The sequence below is a fragment of the Sapajus apella genome, unplaced genomic scaffold (assembly GCF_009761245.1).
Source record: "Sapajus apella isolate SASKATOON/1434 unplaced genomic scaffold, GSC_monkey_1.0 scaffold169, whole genome shotgun sequence".
NCBI classification, from domain to species: Eukaryota; Metazoa; Chordata; class Mammalia; order Primates; family Cebidae; genus Sapajus; species Sapajus apella.
In genome coordinates this window covers 1,103,004-1,122,443 of record NW_022437109.1, presented here as the reverse complement: position 1 = coordinate 1,122,443, position 19,440 = coordinate 1,103,004, and the positions used below count along the sequence as shown (strand labels likewise).

General features: G+C 43.4%; 1 protein-coding gene across 9 annotated transcripts in view; it reads left to right on the top strand.

The window, feature by feature from the left end:
- The first annotated feature begins 8,821 nt into the window (after nucleotides 1–8,821).
- Nucleotides 8,822–19,440, top strand: part of SETDB1 (SET domain bifurcated histone lysine methyltransferase 1) — a 37,929-nt gene continuing 27,310 nt past the window's right edge. For 4 of the 9 annotated variants that reach the window (XR_004265241.1, XR_004265240.1, XM_032267440.1 and 1 more), the window contains exons 1-3: nucleotides 8,943–9,037; nucleotides 10,536–10,806; nucleotides 12,934–13,085. Coding sequence is in view for 7 of the 9 variants with exons in the window: in XM_032267440.1 (XP_032123331.1) it covers nucleotides 10,547–10,806; nucleotides 12,934–13,085 (412 nt within the window). In the remaining 2 variants the exon portion in view is untranslated. The other 5 variants (XM_032267435.1, XM_032267439.1, XM_032267436.1 and 2 more) reach the window with 4 other exon arrangements.

The window sequence follows — 19,440 nt, the reverse complement described above, 5'->3', positions numbered from 1 at the left end:
GTAAATATAATTAAGAATCTCAAGATAAATTCATCCTGAATTATCTAGATGAGTCTTAAATCCAATGACAATTGTTCTTATTAAAAATAAATAGGGCCGGGTGCGGTGACTCATGCCTGTAATCTTAGCACTTTGGGAGGCCAAGGTGGGTGGATCACCTGAGGTCAGGAGTTCAAGACCAGCCTGGCCATCATGGTGATATCCCATCTTACAAATAAATAAATAGAAGAGGAGAAGACACAGGGAGACAGAAAAAAAGGCCACATTGAACACACAGAGAGAAATTGGAATCACGCAGCCACAAGCCAAGGAATCCTTTCCTGGAACCATCAGAAACTAGAAGAGGGAAAAAAGGATTCTCCCCGAGATTCTGGTACCAATATGGTCTTACTAACACCTTGATTTTTTACTTCCAGCCTTCAGAACTATAGGAAAATAAATTTTTGTTGTTTTAAGGCACACGGGGTGGTAAGTTGTTATGGCAGTCATAGAAAATTAATATATAATATATGATGATGCAGATGATGGTCACAATTCTGATCTTTTTTTTATTATTATTTTTGAGACGGAGTTTCACTCTGTCGCCCAGGCTGGAGTGCAGTGGCACGATCCCAGCTTACTGCAACCTCTGCCTCCCAGGTTCAAGCAATTCTCCTGCCTCAGCCTCCCAAGTAGCTGGAAATGACAGGCACCCGCCACCACGCCCAGCTAATTTTTGTATTTTTAGTAGAGACGAGGTTTTACTAGGTTGGCCAGGCAGGCCTCAAACACCTGACCTCAAGTGATCCACCCGCCTCAGCCTCCTAAAGTGCTAGGATTATAGACATGAACCACTGCGCCCAGCCTCCAGGGATCTTTTAAGAGCAAAGGGAAGAAAATCATAGCCCCTACTCTCCAAAGTCTGAAGTTACAGAACTCTGATAGAGCGGTCTATGAGCCATCTTGCAGGGAAGCCTACAAAAGAATTCACTAAAAAGAAAGGGAGCACCTAAATTGCTAAACAAGACTCAGCACGGGTTTGGCTGAAAAGGATTGGTTTTAGCACAGCAGGTGATGGAGAATCAAAGCCCTCACATTCAGCCACAATGGCCTAATATTCAAGTCAAGAGTAACCTAGCATATGAGTATAAATTGAGAGCCATAACCTTGGAATCTAACTGGGAGGGCATCACTTGAGCTTATGCAGGGACTTGGACCAGCAAGCAGCCACTTCAGTGGAGACATGTATCCATGGGACCATGCTGGACCGGGTTTTAACAGCAATACCACATGATACAGAGACACAACTCTAGCCATGCACTGTTAGCAGAGACCTGGTAATTGGTCTGTTTCGGACTCCTGGATGTGGTACTGCTCCCTTCTTTAGCTTGAGTAGGCCTCCAGGATTCTTTGAAAATGGAGACAGGAGAATCAAACCCTTCACCAGAAGATACTAGACTTTGTCTGCACCACAACAAGGTACTGTATTATATTGGTTAAGCTGGCAGGGAAGTAAAGATAGGATGTGGGGAGGAGGACAAGAGAGATACATGATTTGATTTGATAAAAAGAAACTCAGGGCAAGGTGCAGATCAGGTGAACACCAGATTAGGATTGATGTCAGCTATGTTGGTTTAGTGTGGAAAAGTAAAAATAAAAATAAAGACCGGGCGCAGTGGCTCATGCCTGTAATCCCTGCACTTTGGGAGGCCGAGGTGGGTGGATCACCTGAGGTGATGAGAGTTTGAGAGTAGCCTGGCCAACATGGTGAAACCCCATCTCTACAAAAAATATAAAAATTAGCCAGGCATGGTGGCAGGCACCCGTAATCCCAGCTACTTGGGAGGCTGAAGCAGGAGAATTGCTTGAACCCAGGGGGCTGAGGTTGCAGTGAGCTGAGATCATGCCACTGCACTCCAGCCTGGGCCACAAAGTGAGACTCCATCTCAAAAAAAAAATAAATAATAATAATAATAGGCCGGGCGCGGTGGCTCAAGCCTGTAATCCCAGCACTTTGGGAGGCCGAGGCGGGTGGATCACGAGGTCAAGAGATCGAGACCATCCTGGTCAATATGGTGAAACCCCGTCTCTACTAAAAATACAAAAAAAATTGGCTGGGCATGGTGGCGCGTGCCTGTAATCCCAGCTACCCAGGAGGCTGAGGCAGGAGAATTGCCTGAACCCAGGAGACGGAGGTTGCGGTGAGCCGAGATCGCGCCATTGCACTCCAGCCTGGGTAACAAGAGCGAAAACTCCGTCACACAAAAAAAATAATAATAATAATAATAATAATAATAATATTGTAGACTTGGCATGCTGGCTCACAGCTGTAATCCCAGTACTTCATGAGGCTGAGGAGGGAGAATCACCTGAGGCCAAGAGTTTGAGAGCACCCTGGGCAATATAACAAGACCCTAAGACCCCATTTCTAGTGGCATGTGCCTTGGAGGAGGCTTAGGCAGGAGGATCCCTTGAGCCCAGGAATTTTTTTTTTTTTTTTAAGTTGGGGTTTCACCATGTTGGCCAGGATGGTCTCGATCTCCTGACCTCATGATCCACCAGCCTCTGCCTCCCATAGTGGCATGAGCCACCATGCCGGCCTGAACCTAGGAATTCAAGGTTATAATGAGCTAGAATTACATCACTACACTGTAGCCTGGGAGCCTGGGTGACAGAGTAAAACCTTGTCTCTAAAAAACAGAAAGAGTATTACTGAATTTACACAATTTTTGAATGAGTTGCCAAGATTTAAAACACACACTTCCATACAAAATATAGATTTTTAAGTTCACTTGAAAAATGGGCATATCTAGTAATACTGTATTGCACGAGACAAAAATTAGCTGAAGCTAAGTAACAACTGCTCCCTGCAGGTGAGATGTGGACTACCTAGGTGGTCAAGGTCCTCACCTGCCCCGCTTGGCTCCTTTACATTACTTTCCTGGTATCTGTAACCTTTGAGTTTTCAATCCCTAAAACGCTCTTTAGTCTTGATTCTGAGATCACTCAACAACCTTTAGATTATGATCTAATTTCCTTTGAGTCTATGTGCAAAGAAAGGATCATTTGGCATTCCAAGATATTGACCCCTGTTCTGATTTCTCAGTCAAGTATTAAGAAGGGTGTGGTTGTGAGCCAGGCACGGTGCCTCATGCCTGTAATCCCAGCACTTTGGGAGGTTGTGGCAGGCAGATCACTTGAGGTCAGGAGTTCGAGACCAGCCTGGCCAACATAGTAAAACCCCCATCTCTACTAAAAATACAAAAAATTAGTCAGGTGTGGTGATGCATGCCTGTAATCCCAGCTACTAGAGAGGCTGAGGCAGGAGCAGGAGAACTGCTCGAACCTGGGAGGCAAAGGTTATAGTGAGCTGAGATCATGCCACTGCACATCAGCCAGGGCAACAGAACAAGACACTGTCTCAAAATAAAAAAAGAAGTGTGTGGTCGTGGTTTTCCAACATATATAATGAATTATAGGAGTGAATATGCTGAGCACACCAACATCCAGTTGGTGTACCAGTTATTTATTACTTTATAGTAATAATAGCAATGAATTGTGTATTACAATAATTTGTAAATTTTAATAATGTGAGTCACTTATTCAGGGTCTGATCACTTCTGACTAGAGTTAGTCTTTAGAGCTGGGTGTGGTGGAATGCACTTGTAGTCCTAGCTACTTGGGAGGCTGAGGCAGGAGGATCTCTTGAGCCCGGGAGTTTGAGACCAGCCTGGCCAACATAGCAAGACTTTGTCTCAAAAAAGAAAAAAAAAATTCTGATTTGGTATATCTTGAGTGGGACCAGAAATTTAAAATTTCTAACAAGCTCCCTGACTGCACATTAAGTAGCAAGGCCTTAGAAGACACCTCCTGAGTCCCCTCTACTGATATCTACAGGAGTGACCACTTCACCTTTCTCAGGGCAATGAAGAAATCAGACTAGAATATGATGAGCCAAAATAGCACTATTAAACATTTCCCATTCCTCATTCTCCACCCCACCTGCTCCTAATAAATGGAACACTGAAAGGATGTAACTAGTAGAAATATAATTCAATCAGAGCAAAGATAAAGGGAAATTTTTTATTCATCCTATATCAAGGAGCACCAGATGTCAGGGGCAATATATCAGGCGATAGGGAAAACGAGGATGATTAAGACAGGATCTTAGCTTTGAGCTGTTCACAAACTAGCAGAGGAGACAGGCATACGGTGATAGCTCACAAGTGGCATGCACTAAAATAATGGAAGCACAGAGGCAGAAGTTAGGTCTTTAGAGGATGAGAGATGGTCTAGGACAGTGATTCTTAAATTCTGGGCTCAGGAGCAGTAGCATGGGCATTAATCACCTGGGAAAATGTTAGACATGAGGATTCTCAGAGTGCATCCAGACCCACTTCAGCAGTGGATGTGGGGAAGCAAGCTGGTTTAACAAGCCCTCCTTGACTGGGTACAGTGGCTCATAACTGTAATCCCAGCACTCTGGGAGGCCGAGTTGGGTGAATCATGAGGTCAGGAGTTCGAGACCAGCCTGGCCAACATGGTGAAACCACATCTCTACTAAAAATACAAAAATTAGCCAGGCATGGTGGCACACGCCTGTAGTTCCAGCTACTGGGGAGGCTGAGGCAGAAGAATTGCTTGAACCCGGAGGCTGGAGGTTGCAGTGAGCTGAGATCATACCACTGCACTCCAGCCTGCGTAACAGAGCAAGATTTCGTCTCAAAAAAAAAAAAAAAAAAAAAAAAAACAACTTATCAGAGAAGACATTATTTGAATTTTAGAAAATTAATATTTTACTAGACAGAGAAAGGGAGGGGAAATTCTAGGAGGTAGACCATGATGAATAAAGATGTGGAGATATAAAAGTGAAACATTTAAGCTTGTTGGGAAACATCACATAATCAGAAGTGTGAAGAGAGGGGTAAGAAATGCGGTCAAAGAGGTAAATTGGGGTCAAATTATGAAGAGCCTCAAATTTTATACTTTGATCATATACACTTGTAATGATCACTTGAGGTCAGGAGTTTGAGACCAGCCTGGCCAACATGGTGAAATTCCATCTCTACTAAAAATACAAAAATTAGCCAGGCGCGGTGGTGAGCGCCTATAGTCCCAGCTACTTGGAAGGCTGTGGCAAGAGAATCACTTGAACCTGGGAGACTGAGGTTGCAGTGAGCCAAGATGGCACCACTGCACTCCAGTCTGGGGCAACAGAGTGAGACTCTGTCTCAAAAAAAAAAAAAAAAAAAAAAAAAAATAGAAAAAGAAAGAAGATGAAACAAGCTACACTGAATAATGGTTCAAGACCACAAAGTGCATGGCCAAACTGCCTGGCTCTGTCACTTTTTAGCTGTGTGGCTTTGGAAAATTTATGTGCCTGTTTTCTCATCCCTAAAAAGGGGACAATATTAGTTCTTACCTCATAGGAGAATTGTGAAATTTAAATGAGTTAATAACTGTCAAGTGCTTAGAACAGTTCCTGGTATATAGCAAGTATTCAATAAATATTGTGTGTGTGTGTGTGTATGTGTGTGTGTGTTTAGGGAGTAGTATGTCTAAAATTTCTAGCTCAGGTTAGAAGGTGATACCATGGCTGGGAGCGGTGGCTCATGCCTATAATCCCAGCACTTTGGGAGGCTGAGGCGGGCGGATCATGAGGTCAGGAGTTGGAGACCAGCCTGACCAACATGGTGAAACCCTATCTCCACTAAAAACACAAAAATTAGCCGGGCATGGTGGTGTGCGCCTTATAATTCCAGCTACTCAGGAGGCTGAGACAGGAAAATTGCTTGAACCCAGGAGGTGGAGGTTGCAGTGAGCCGATATTGCGCCACTGCCCTCCAGCCTGCGCAACAAAGTGAGACTCTGTTTCAAAAAAAAAAAAAAAAAAGGTGATACCATGATGAAATGAGTTTAGAACATGATGAATTTCAATTATCTGGAGGAACCCTTCACTTCTCCACACCTCAATTCTTGCCGTCTTAATTGGAAATAGGCACTTCGGGTGCTCCCAGGAAACTGGTGAGCAGGTGAAATAAGCATAGGTGAAAATGTGATCCACAAGAGAGAATTTCGAGGACTTGGCAGTTCTGGCTACTTGGGCCCTGTTTCCAGCCTCACACACTAGGTTCTGGCTGGAACTTTTTAAAGGAAACGTAGATTCAATAACTAGTAAAGTTAATGTAAAGACAGCTGAACAAATTAAAGCAATGATAAGACACTGTGGTAGTCAGAAATGCTGGTTCATCAGATATACCAGGTTCTCCCTCCTTCCAGAGGTAAGATAACTGCTCTTCCTGGCCCCCTTGTGGTTGTGTAGGATTTTGTCATTCACTCAGGCCAATGAATTGTAAAAATCAGTGTCTTGGGTTTTTTTGCTAGTGTGAATCCCTCTCGCATTCTTTCCCTCTGGCATGATTATTCATCAGTGTGGGTTCCCCAGTAGCTATCATAAGCAGAGCCCCACCATGCCTGCCAGAGATGATTATGTAATGTGAGCAAGAAACACACCTTTTGTTTTGTTTTAAGCCACTCAGATTTTGGAGTTGTTTCCACGACATAACCTAGTCTATCCCTATACCGATACTATTTTAACACATAACAAGTTCTTTAAAATTAAGTAATTAGGCCAGGCGAAGTGGCTCTCGCCTATAATCCCAGCACTGTGGGAGGCCGAGGCAGGTGGATCACAAGGTCAATAGATTGAGACCATCCTGGTCAACATGGTGAAACCCGTCTCTACTAAAAATACAAAAATTAGCTGGGCATAGTGGTGCACGCCTATAGTCCCAGCTACTCGGGAGGCTGAAGGCAGGATAATTGCTTGAACCCAGGAGGCAAAGGATGCAGTGAGCCGAGATCGCGCCATTGCACTCCAACCTGGGTAACAAGATCGAAACTCTGTCTCAAAAAAAAAAAAAAAAAAAAGGCCGGGCGCGGTGGCTCACGCCTATAATCCCAGCACTTTGGGAGGCCGAGGCAGGTGGATCACGAGGTCAAGAGATCGAGACCGTCCTGGTCAACATGGTGAAACCCCATCTCTACCAAAAATACAAAAATTAGCTGGGCATGGTGGTGCATGCCTGTAGTCCCAGCTACTCGGGAGGCTGAGGCAGGAGAATTGCTTGAACCCAGGAGGCGGAGGTTGCGGTGAGCCGAGATCGCGCCATTGCACTCCAGCCTGGGTAACAAGAGCGAAACTCCGTCTCAAAAAAAAAAAAATTAAGTAATTAATACTTAGTACTAATGGGGATGTGGGGAAACACTTTTAGATTTGCTAGCAGGAGTAATGATTCTTACAACCTTTTGGAAAGGTAATTTGACAATAGATTCTATTAAAATGGAAAGGGGCCGGGCACGGTGGCTCACACCTGTAATCCTGGGACTTTGGGTGGCCAAGTCGGGGAGGGGTCACCTAAGGTTGGGAGTTCGAGACCAGCCTGACCAACATGGAGAAAACCCACTCCACTAAAAATATAAAATTAGCCAGGCGTGGTGGCGCATGCCTGTAATCCCGGGGGCTACTGGGGAGGCTGAGGCAGAAGAATCGCTTGAACAGGGAGGTGGAGGTTGCGGTGAGCCCAGCTCTCACCATTGCACTCTAGCCTGGGCAACAAGAGTAAAACTCCGTCTCAAAAAAAAAAAGCTGGTAGTGGGGAAGGGCCAGGCGCAGTGGCTCACGCCTGTAATCCCAGCACTTTGGGAGGCTGAGGGGAGAGGGAGTGGGTCATTTCAGATCTTGGAGTTCGAAACCAACCTGGCCAACATGGTGTAAACCCCGTCCCTACTAAAAATACAAAAAGCTAGCCAGACGTGGTGGCAGGCGCCTGTAATCTCAGCTACTCGGGAGGCCGAGGCAGAATTGCTTGAACCCGGAAGGCGGAGGTTGCGGTGAGCTGAGATTGTGCCATTGCACTCCAGATTAGGTGACAAGAGCGAAACTCTGTCTCAAAAAAAAAAAAAAAAAGGAAAAAAGTGCATATTATTTTACTTAAATTCCATTTTGGGAAATCTTTCCTTTTTGTTTTTGCGACGGAGTTTCGCTCGATCACCCAGGCTAGAGTGAAGTGACAGGTTCTCCTCTCACTGCAGCTTCTGCTCCTGAGGCTCAGGCGATCCTCCCGCCTCAGCTCCGGAATTGCTGGGAAGACAGGTGCGAACTACCATGCCTGGCTGTTTTTCTCCCTTGTATTTTGAGTGGAGATGGGGTTTCACCGTGCTGCCCAGCCTGGTCTAGAACTCCTGAGCTCAAGCGATCCTCCCGCCTCGGCCTCCCAAAGTGCTGGGATTACAGGCGTAAGCCACCGCACCCGGCCTGGGGAATCTTTTCTACAGAAATAAAAGTACTACCTCAGAAGGATTTTTATGTTTATTGTTGCGCTATTTGTAGGGGCTGAGAACGGAAAACCATCTAAACAAATATGGTTAACCATACTATTCAAATGTCAAAAATACAAGTTTTACCTTTTTTATTGGCTTCAGGCAATGTCCACATATTAAATGAAAACAAAAAAATCTACATACAGGAACTAGAAAATTAAGCTGTGTTACCTGAAAGGAGTGGAGTGGTAAGTGATGGGGCCAGAGAGAATATTATCACGTTTTTCTTACGACATCTTGATAGCCTTTACAATTTGTATCACTTATATAACAAAACAAGCTCAAGTAAAACTGAGAGAAAAAAAAGCTCTAAACCAATGAATGTTACCCCAAGTCTTTATACAATGAACGAAGTAATGTGGCCATCAGTCGAGGGTGGTAGGAGAGGCGGAGCCTCGGTAATATACTTCTGGCCACGCCCACTTTGCTCGGCCAGTCGCGTCTCACGTGTGTTTAACGCATGCGTACTTACCTTAGTGTGCATTGCCTCAGAGGGGCGCCCCGCGGTTTTGGATTTGACCCCGTCAGGCTACCGTCGCGGTGACCGAAACGGCCTTAGAGGTTTGCTTCCGGGCGTCTCTTTTGCTTCCCCTTCCCTCCATCACGCTTCTTCCCCTCCCCCTCCTCCCTTATCCCTTCGCTTTCGCTCTTTTCCGTCGAGGCCGACCCCTGAGTCGTGAGTCTGGGGTCTGGTTGGTGGAAAAGAGCCCTTAAAACTGGAAGCAGGGAGGTGTGGGGAATACTGTTAATTGATTTATTTGGTGCCCAAAGGCTTATCTGGGATGTTTTGTTTGTGGGAGGAGGTCGGGCGGGGGTGGGAAGTTTCCCGAGGCGAGCGGGGGCGGGGCTGAACTGGGTTTGCGGATGGATGGGACGCACCCCTAGAATGGGTAGCACTGGGGTGGCGGGTGTGGGCAAAGGAAAATGGAGGCGCTGAAAATCAGATTTGCTTTAACAGTTTGATTAAAAAAGCATTTCACACAAATGTGCGAAGTATTTGGATTGTGGATATTAGGTAGCCACGTTTTGTTCCCAGGTTGATTTACTTCTCTGGAGAAACCTTTTTGCTGCAACCTTTTGTGTGCTTGAATACCACAGACTTTTAAAAAAGTTAATTTCCACGTGAAAGCAAAGTAACGTAAGGGGAACAACTAATGAAAAAGAAAATAGGCCAGGCGTGGTGGCTTACGCCTGTAATTCCAGCACTTTGGGAGGCGAAAGCGAACGGATGACCTACCTAGGTTGGGAGTTCGAGACCAGCCTGACCAACATGGAGAAACCCCGTCTCTACTAAAAATACAAAAAAATTCACCGGGCGTAGTGGCGCATGCCTGTAATTCCAGCTACTCGGGAGGTAGAGGTAGGAGAATAGCTTGAACTCGGGAAGTGGAAGTTGCAGTGAGCCAAGATTGTCCCATTGCACTCCAGCCTGGGTAACAAGAACAAAACTCCGTCTCAAAAAAGAAAGAAAAAATTAAATATTGAATTAGTGAGTTACAGATCAACTCCGTCCCCAGGTGGGGGGTTTTGTTCAAATTAAGCATAACATGGCAAAGATTTATCACATTAGTTAAGTAACACATATAGACCACAAAAATACCACCTTCTACATTGGTTCTCTTCAGTTTTCCAAAGCATTATTTTTAAAGTTTTGTTTTGAGACAGGGTCACCCAGGCTGGAATGCATGACGCAAACACAGCTCACTATAGCGGCCTCTCCTGGACTCAAGCAGTCGTCCCACCTCAGTAGCTAGGCCTAATGGCATACACCACCACACCTGGCTAATTTTTGTATTTTTTTTTGTAAAGATGGGTCTCACCATTTTGCCCAGGCTCGTCTCGAATTCCTGCCCTCAAGTGACCCTCCTGCCTCAGCCTCCAAAAGTGCGGAGATGACAGGCACAAGCCACTGTGCTGGCCCAAAACATTATTTTCATTAGCTCCCTACTGCGTAATGAATGTTTTCCATGCCCTTTCAAACTTTTAAATGTTATTCAGGCCTGCTACTATGTAGCAGAAGAAATCTCAGCATCAGATTCTGGGGAATGAAGAGGGAGAACATGGACCGCTTGAGTAACAGGCAGCAGGGTAGAAATGAGCTTTATTAGGGAATTAGTTCTCTATTGATTGTGGTTATGAGAACTCCAGTTTAATTTGTTTTCTGTTCCATGTAGAGGACAAAAGCATGTCTTCCCTTCCTGGGTGCATTGGTTTGGATGCAGCAACAGCTACAGTGGAGTCTGAAGAGATCGAAGAGCTGCAACAGGCAGTGGTTGAGGAACTGGGTATCTCTATGGAAGAACTTCGACATTTCATCGATGAGGAACTGGAGAAGATGGATTGTGTACAGCAGCGCAAGAAACAGCTAGCAGAGTTAGAGACATGGGTAATACAGAAAGAATCTGAGGTGGCTCATGTTGACCAGCTCTTTGATGATGCATCCAGGTGAGAACTACATAGACAATAGAGGGAAATCTCTCCATTGGGAGATATTTTTAGGGCATAATTGTTCATGACATTGTACTAAGCATTTATTTTAATTTTAAAATTTAATTTGTTTTTCTTTTTTTGAGACAGAGTCTCACTGTGTCACCCAGGCTAGAGTGCAGTGGAGTGATCCCAGCTCACTGCAACCTCTACCTTTTGGGTTCAAATGATTCTCCTGCCTCAGCCTCCTGAATAGCTGGGATTACAGGCACCTACCACAATGCCTGGCTAATTTTTTGTATTTTTAGTAAAGACAGGGTTTTACCATGTTGGCCAGGCTGTGTACCAAGAATTTCATACTTTATGAAGTACAGATGTTTAGAACTTTACTCCTCCTCAAAGTTTATGGTCAAAAATCTGACCTCACAATCAGCCATAAATAGAACTTTCATCTGTCAGCAGCTGATATATGATCAGCAGTAAGGGAGTCCAAGTTTTAAGTCCCTTCCCCTTCTTCCTCCTGTGCTCTATCTTAGAACAATTGCTTGTTCAGGGAGTGAGGATTATAAAGAATTTCTGTCATATGTAACTTTGAAGCATTATTAAGTTCCTATACCCCTAAAAGTTATTTTTGGTGATCTAGTTGTCACTTGGAGACGAAATCTTGCTCTGTCTCGCCCAGGCTAGAGGGCAGTGGCATGTTCTCGGCTCACTGCAGCCTCTGCCTCCCAGTTTCAAGCAGTTCTCCTGTCTCAGCCTCCCAAGTAGCTGGGACTACACATGTGTCCCACCACACCCAGCTAATTTTTATATTTTTTGTAGAGATGGGGTTTCACCATGTTGGCCAGACTGGTCTTGAACTCCTGACCTCAGGTGATCCGCCCACCTCGGCCTCCCAAAGTCCTAGGATTACAGGCTCGAGCCACTGCACTTGGCCTGCATTTTTAATTTTTATTTGTTTTTTTTGAGTTGGAGCCTCACTCTGTCACCAGGCTGGAATGCAGTGGTGCAATCAGCTCGCTGCAACCTCCGCCTTCCAGGTTCGAGCGGTTCCCCTGCCTCAGCCTCCCGAATAGCTGGGACTGCAGGTATACACCACCATACCTGGCTAATTTTTTTTGTATTTTAGTAGAAACTGCTTCAGTGTGTTGGCCAGGATGGTCTCAATCTCCTGACCTCATGATCTGCCCCCGCTAAGCCTCACAAAGTGCTGGGATTACAGGCATGAACCACTGTACCTGGCCCATTTTCTTTTTTCTTTTCTTTTCTTTTTTTTTTTTTTTTTTTTTTTTTTTTTTTTAAAGACAGAGTCTCGCTGTGTTGCCCAGGCTGGAGTACAGTAGTGCGATCTCAGCTCACTGGAATCTCCACCTTCTGGGTTCAGGCAAGCGCATCAAGCTTATTTTTGTATTTTTAGTAGAGATGGGATTTCACCATGTTGCCCAGGCTGGTCTCAAATTCCTGACCTCAAGTGATTGACCTGCCTCTGCCTCCCAAATTGCTGGGATTACAGGCGTGAGCCACCACCATTAATTATCTTATTACCTGAAAATGTATCCGGCCAGGATACATTTTCAGGTAACAAGATAAATAATGAGGTAAGGTTGAAAGTACTGTACTTTGAGCTTATTTTGGATTTTTGAGGAAGTAGTCTGGAAACTGAACCACTATTTAAAACATTTTTCAGCCAGGTGCGGTGGCTTACGCCTGTAATTCCAGCACTTTGGGAGGCCGAGGTGAGTGGCTCACCTGAGGTCAGGAGTTTGAGACCAGCCTGGCCAACATGGTGAAACCTGTCTCTACTAAAAATACAAAAATCAGCTGGGTGCGGTGGCAGGCACCTATAATTCCAGCTACTCGAGAGGCTGAGGCAGGAGAATCACTTGAACATAGGAGGTGGAGGTCGCAGTGAGCCAGGATCTCGCCATTGCACTCCAGTCTGAGCAACAAGAGCGAAACTCCGTCTCAAAAAAGAAAACATTTTTCTATAGGAAAAGTATTCTAAATTCTAAACAGAGACACTTTGGAATGTGGCCCATTTAAATTGAGAACAGTCTATACTTAAATATATATAAGTTATAATGGATTCTATACCTATACTCCCTCTACTGGCTTTGACCTTTTCCACATGTGTTCCAATATTAGGGCAGTGACTAATTGTGAGTCTTTGGTGAAGGACTTCTACTCCAAGCTGGGACTACAATACCGGGACAGTAGCTCTGAGGATGAATCTTCCCGGCCTACAGAAATAATTGAGATTCCTGATGAAGACGATGATGTCCTCAGTATTGATTCAGGTAAGGGATGAGCTTTTGATACGAAAGTCTCAGGATTGAAGTTGAAACACTGGAATATGAGCAAATAGAAGATAATAGAAGAGAGGAGAAACCATTGTCACTAACTCCATATTTCAAATTGCCTGAGTTGGCTATTAGAGAAAAAAATATGCAACATTGTTAGTATCATAGATGTTCCTTATGTGCTACACCCTGATTGCATTACTTTGCTTTCCTTGTTCTGTGTAACCCCAGGAGTACTCCATCAAAGAGTGGAATTGCCAGGTAAGTGTATGTTTTATTGCTAGGATATAAAAAAATACAGTTGGTTTTTGTGCGTTGATCTTGCAGCCTGCAACTTCATTAAACTCACGTAGCTCTAGAAGCTTTGTGTTGCTTATGTGAGCCACTGCACCCAGCCGATTCCTTAGGATTTCTAAAACTAATTAATGCAAATAAAGTCTACTTTACTTCTTCCTCTCTACTCTGGATATCTTTTATTTTTCTTTTCTTACTGTACTCACTAAAACCTTCAGTATAATGTTGAATAAAAGTTATAAGAGCACACCAGGCACAGTGGCTCATACCTGTAATCCTAGCACTTTTGTAAGTTGAAGAGAGAGGATCCCCTGAGCCCAGGAATTTGAGACCAGCCTGGCCAACATAGCAAGACTTCATCTCTAATAAAAATTTAAAAATTAGCCAGGCATGGTAGTGCACCCCAGTAACCCCGGCTGCTTGGGAGGCTGAGGTGGAAGGATCTCTCTTTTTTTTTTTGAAACAGAATCTTGCTGTGTTGCCAGGCTGGAGTGCAGTGGCATGATCTCACTCACTGCAACTTCTGCTTCCTAGATTCAAGTAGCTGAGACTACAGGCTCACGCCACCATATCCAACTAATTTTTGTATATTTAGTAGAGATGGGTTTTTACCGTGTTGGCCAGGATGGTCTCAATCTGTTGACCTCGTGATCCGCTTGCCTCGGCCTCCCAAATTGCTGGGATTACAGGTGTGAGCCACTGCGCCCGGCCTGGAAGGATCTCTTAAGCACAGGAGATTAGGCTGCTGTGAGCTGTGATCGTGCCACTGCACTCCATCCTGGATGACAAAGCAAGACTCTTCCAAAAACAAAAGTTTTAAGTACAGGCATCCTTTTCTTCTTTCTGATGTTAATACAAAAGCATTTGGTTTTTAACCATTAATTATGTTAGCAATAGGTTTTCTATAGATGCCGTTTATCAAGTTAAGGGAAGGACTCTCTAATCTAGTTTAAGAGTTTTTGCCATAGCTGAATTGGATTTTGGATTTTGGATTTTGGATTTTGTCAAGCTTTTTCTGTATCTTTTTCCAATGTTCCTTTGGTCCTTTGTCATATTAAGAATGCATTACAGGCCGGGCGCGGTGGCTCACACCTGTAATACCAGCACTTTGGGAGGCCAGGGCAGGCGGATCACGAGGTTGAGAGATTGAGACCATCCTTGCCAACATGGTGGAACCCTGTCTCTATTTAAAAAAAAAAAAAAAATGCATTACAGTGGTTGGTTTTTTTTGGATGTTAAACCAACCTTGCATTCCTGGAGTAAACCAGCCTTGGCATTGATGTATAATTCTTTCTATATATTGCTGGATTGGATTTGCTGATTAAAAAAAAAAAATCAATTTTGGCTGGATGCGGTGGCTCACGCCTGAAATCCCAGCATTTTGGGAGGCCAAGGTGGGCTGATTGCTTGAGCCCAAGAGTTCAAGACCAGCCTGGGCAACATGGTTAAACCTCTTCTGTAATTAAAAAAAAAGAAAAGGCCCGGCGCGGTGGCTCAAGCCTGTAATCCCAGCACTTTGGGAGGCCGAAGCGGGTGGATCACAAGGTCAAGAGATCGAGACCATCCTGGTCAACATGGTGAAACCCCGTCTCTACTAAAAATACAAAAAATTAGCTGGGCATGGTGGTGCGTGCCTGTAATCCCAGCTACTCAGGAGGCTGAGGCAGGAGAATTGCCTGAACCCAGGAGGCGGAGGTTGCGGTGAGCCGAGATCATGCCATTGCACTCCAGCCTGGGTAAGAAGAGTGAAACTCCATCTCAAAAAAAAAGAAAAGAAAAGAAAAGAAATTTTTTTTGCATCTATTTCATGAGGGATGTTGGTTTGTAGTTCTGTTGTGGTATCCTTGTTTGGCTTCAGTAGTAGGGTAATGTAGGCCTTATAAATGAGTTGAGAAATGTTCCCTCCTCTGAGTTTGTATGGAATGATACTTCTTCCTAAAAAGTTTGATAAATTTAATTCAGTGGGGAGGCCATCTTGGCCTGGACTTTTCTTTGTGGATTTTTAAAATCTTTTATTTTGGAATAATTCTAGATTTACAGAAAAATTGAAAAAGTAATAGAGTTCCTGTATATCCTTCATCTAGTTTTTCATAGTGTTAATATGTTACCACGGTACATATGTTAAAACTAAGAAGCAGGCGTTGGTATATTACTTGTATGTAAACTGCAGGTGTTATTCAGCTTCTGGGCTCTTTCTGTTCTGTGATCTAATCCAGGATACCATGTTAAATGTATTATGGGAAGGTTTTTAATTGCTAATTCATTTTCTCTACTTGATAAATGTCTATTAGATTTTGTTTTCCTTCTCAGACTGTTTTTGATAAGTTGTGTCTTTCTAGGACTTAGTTCATTTCATCTAAGTTGTCTAATTTATTAGCATAAAGTTCACAGTATTCCCTTCAATCACCTTTAATATCTGTAGGTTCTGTAGTGATGTCTTATCTTCATTTTCATAATATTGATTATTCAGATCTTTCTGTTTTTCTTCTCTTTGGCTAGTCTTTAACATTTATGAATTCTTTTCTCTTTTTGAAATAATTATCTTTTGGTTTTGTTGGTTTATTTTCTTTACTGCTTTCTGTTTTCTGTTTCATTGATTTCCAGTGTGATCTTTATTACTTTTTTTTTTTTTAAAAAAAGACAGGGTTTCACCATGTTGGTCAGGCTGGTCTTGAAGTCCCGACCTCAGGTGATCCACCTGCCTTGGCCTCCAAAGTGCTTCGATTACAGGCGTAAGCTACCACGCCTGGCCTACTTTTCTTCCTTTTAGTAACTGGGTTTGATTTTATAGCCTCTCAAAGTGGAAGATTACAGTGTTGATTTTAGACCTTTCTTCTTTTCTAATAAAAGCTATAAAACTATTTTCCTTTAAGCATTGCTTTGCTGCATCTTATAAATTTCTTTTCCATACAGTGTCACTCTCAGCATATCATACATTTTTTAATACTGTGTTTTCAGCTTCATTCAACTTGGCATCATTTTTAATTTTCCTTGTGGTTGGTTGATTTCTGACTATTTGGGGATTTTTTTAGATTTCTTTCTGTTGTTAATTTTTTATTTTATTGTGGTCAGAGAATGTTCTTTGTATAATTTTAGTCTTTTTTTTCTTTTTTTTTTTTTTTTTTTTTTTTTGTTTTTTAAGAAGGGGTTTCACCATGTTGGTCAGGCTGGTCTTGAACTCCCAACGTCAGGTGATCCGCCCGCCTTGGCCTCCAAAGTGCTTGGGTTACAGGCGTGAGCCACCGCACCCGGCCCATAATTTTAGTCTTTTTGAATGAATGAACAAATTGATTGATTGACAAGTTCTCACCCTGTTGCCCAGGTGGAGTGTGATGGTATGATCATAGCTCACTGCAGTCTCAGCCTCCTGGGCTCAAGTGATCCTCCCACATCAACCCTCTGAATAGCTGGAACTATAAGTGCATGCCACCACACCCAACTGTTTTTTTCTTTTTTAGTAGTAGAGATGAGGTCTCATTATGTTGCTCAGGCTGGTGTCAAACTCCTGAGCTTAAGCAATCCTCCTGCCTTGGCCTCCTAAGGTGCTGGGATTATAGGCGTGAGCCACCATGCCTGGCCTGTTTCGTCTTTTTTTTCCGAAACAGAGTCTCATTCCGTTGCCCGCGCTAGAGTGCAGTTGCACAATCTCACTGCAGCTTATGCTCACTACAACCTTTGCCTCCTGAGTTCAAGCAATTCTCCCTCAGCTTCCTGAGTAGCTGGGACTACAGGTGCATGGCACCGCACCCAGCTAATTTTTGTACTTTTGGTGGATATAGGGTTTCACCATGTTGTCCAGTCTGGTCTCGAACTTCTGACCTCAGGTCATCTGTCCACCCCATCCTCCCAAAGTGATGGAATTACAGTCATGGGTCACTGTGCCCAGTCCTGTTTCTTCTTTATTGCCTTCCAATCAAGCAAACATTTCAGAAAACCACTGTCGTTCTTCTGATTTTTTTCTTTTTTTTTGAGATGGAGTTTCACTCTTGTTGCCCAGGCTGGAGTGCAGTGGTGTGACCTAGGCTCACCCCAACCTCCACCTCCACGGCTCAAGTGATTCTCCTGCCTCAGCCTCCCAAGTAGCTGGGATTACAGGTATGTGCCACCATGCCCTGCTAATTTTGTATTTTTAGAAGAGACAGGGTTTCTCCATGTTGGTCAGCTGGTTTCAAACTCTCAACTTCAGGTAATTTGCCTATCTCGGCCTCCCGTTGTGCTGGGATTACAGGTGTGAGCCACCGTGCCTGGCCTTTTTTAGCTTTCTCGAAAGGATGGCATCTTTACCTAATCATAATCTATTAGAAATTAATACTTAATTCTGGTAAAAATACAGCAACTTTGCACCAGCGTACTTCCACTTTCACTCTCCCTGTGTGATATTGTTGTCAAATATATTATATCTACATGTTTAAAGCCAATAATTTAGTGTTATAATTACTGCTTTAAGCAGTGTCATGTTTAAAGAAGGTAAAGGAAGAAAAGAAAAAATATGTATTTACGCAGTTGTTTATCATTTCTGTTGCTCTTCATTCTTTCCTATGGATCTGAGTTATCATTCAGTCTCATGTTTTCCACCCAAATGATTTCCTTTAATTTTTTTTTGCAGTACAGTTCTGCTGACAGTGGATTATCTCAATTTTCTTTACCTAGGATATAGAATTTTTTTTTTTTTTTTTTTTTTTTTTTTTGAGGTAGAGCTTCACTCTTGTTGCCCAGACTGTAGTGCAGTGGTGAGATCTCAGCTCACTGCAACCTCTGCCTCCCAGGTTCAAGTGACTCTCCTGCCTTAGCCTCCTGAATAGCTGAGACTACAGGCGTGTGCCACCACACCCAGCTAATTTTTGTATTTTAAGTAGAGATGGTTTCACCATGTTGGTCAGGCTGGTCTTGAACTGTTGACCTCATGTGTGAGCCACTGTGTCCGACCCTACGTGGGATATAGAATTCTCGATTCAGAGGGTTTTCATTTAGCACTTCAAATATGCCGTCCCTGTGCCCTCTGGCCTCTATTTGATGTGAAGTCAGATTAAATTATTTTTGTACCATGTATATGAGTCAATTTTGTGTTGCTGCTTTTAAGATTTTGTTTGTCTTCTGATGTTAGTTTGACTAGGATGTATTTAAGTTCTCTCTTAATCCTACTTAAGGTTCATTTAACTTCTTGGATGTGTAGATTCAAGTTTTTCATCAAATTTGGAAGTATTTCATTTATTATTGCTTCATTTTTTTTTTTCTGTTCCCTTCCAGACGTGTCTCCCTGCTTTCTGGGATTTCCATTACATATATGGTGGAATAGTTTAGCTAGTAAGGTGAATGCATTTAGAGTTGCTTTTAGCTCTGACATCTCCCTTGGCTTTGACTTCTTCAGCATTGTGTTGACGCGTAATGATTAGTTCATTTGCTTATTGCAGCATGGTATTCCATTGTATGAATAGGCCACAGTTTATCAATTTTCCTGATTATGGACATTGATGTACATTTTTTGAGATTATAGATGACGCTACTGCAGATAATTATTGTATATGTCTCCTGATACACATGTGCAGGAATCTTTTGAGTATATATACTGTTAAAGAGTTACTAGTTCTTAGGATATAGAAACCTTAATCTTATTTGATTTTTTTTTTTTTTGACTGTGTCTCACTCTGTAACCCAGACTGGAGCACAGTGGTGCTATCATAGCTCACTGCAGCTTCAGCCTCCCAAGTAGCTGAGACTTCAGGAATGTGCCACCATACCTGCCTGATTTTTTTAAAAAATTTTGTAGGTTGCTCACAGTGGCTCACACCTGTAATCGCAGAACTTTGGGAGGCCAAGGCGGACACCTGAGGTCAGGAGTTTGAGACCAGCCTGGCAAATATGGTGAAATCCCATCTCTACTAAAAACACAAAAATTACCTGGATATGGGCGTCTGTAATTGCAGCTGCTCAGGAGGCAGAGGCACGAGAATTGCTTGAAACCAGGAGACAGAGGTTGCTGTGAGCAGAGATCAGGCCACTGCACTCCATCCTGGGTGACAGAGCAAGAATCTGTCTCAAAAAATATATATATATACAT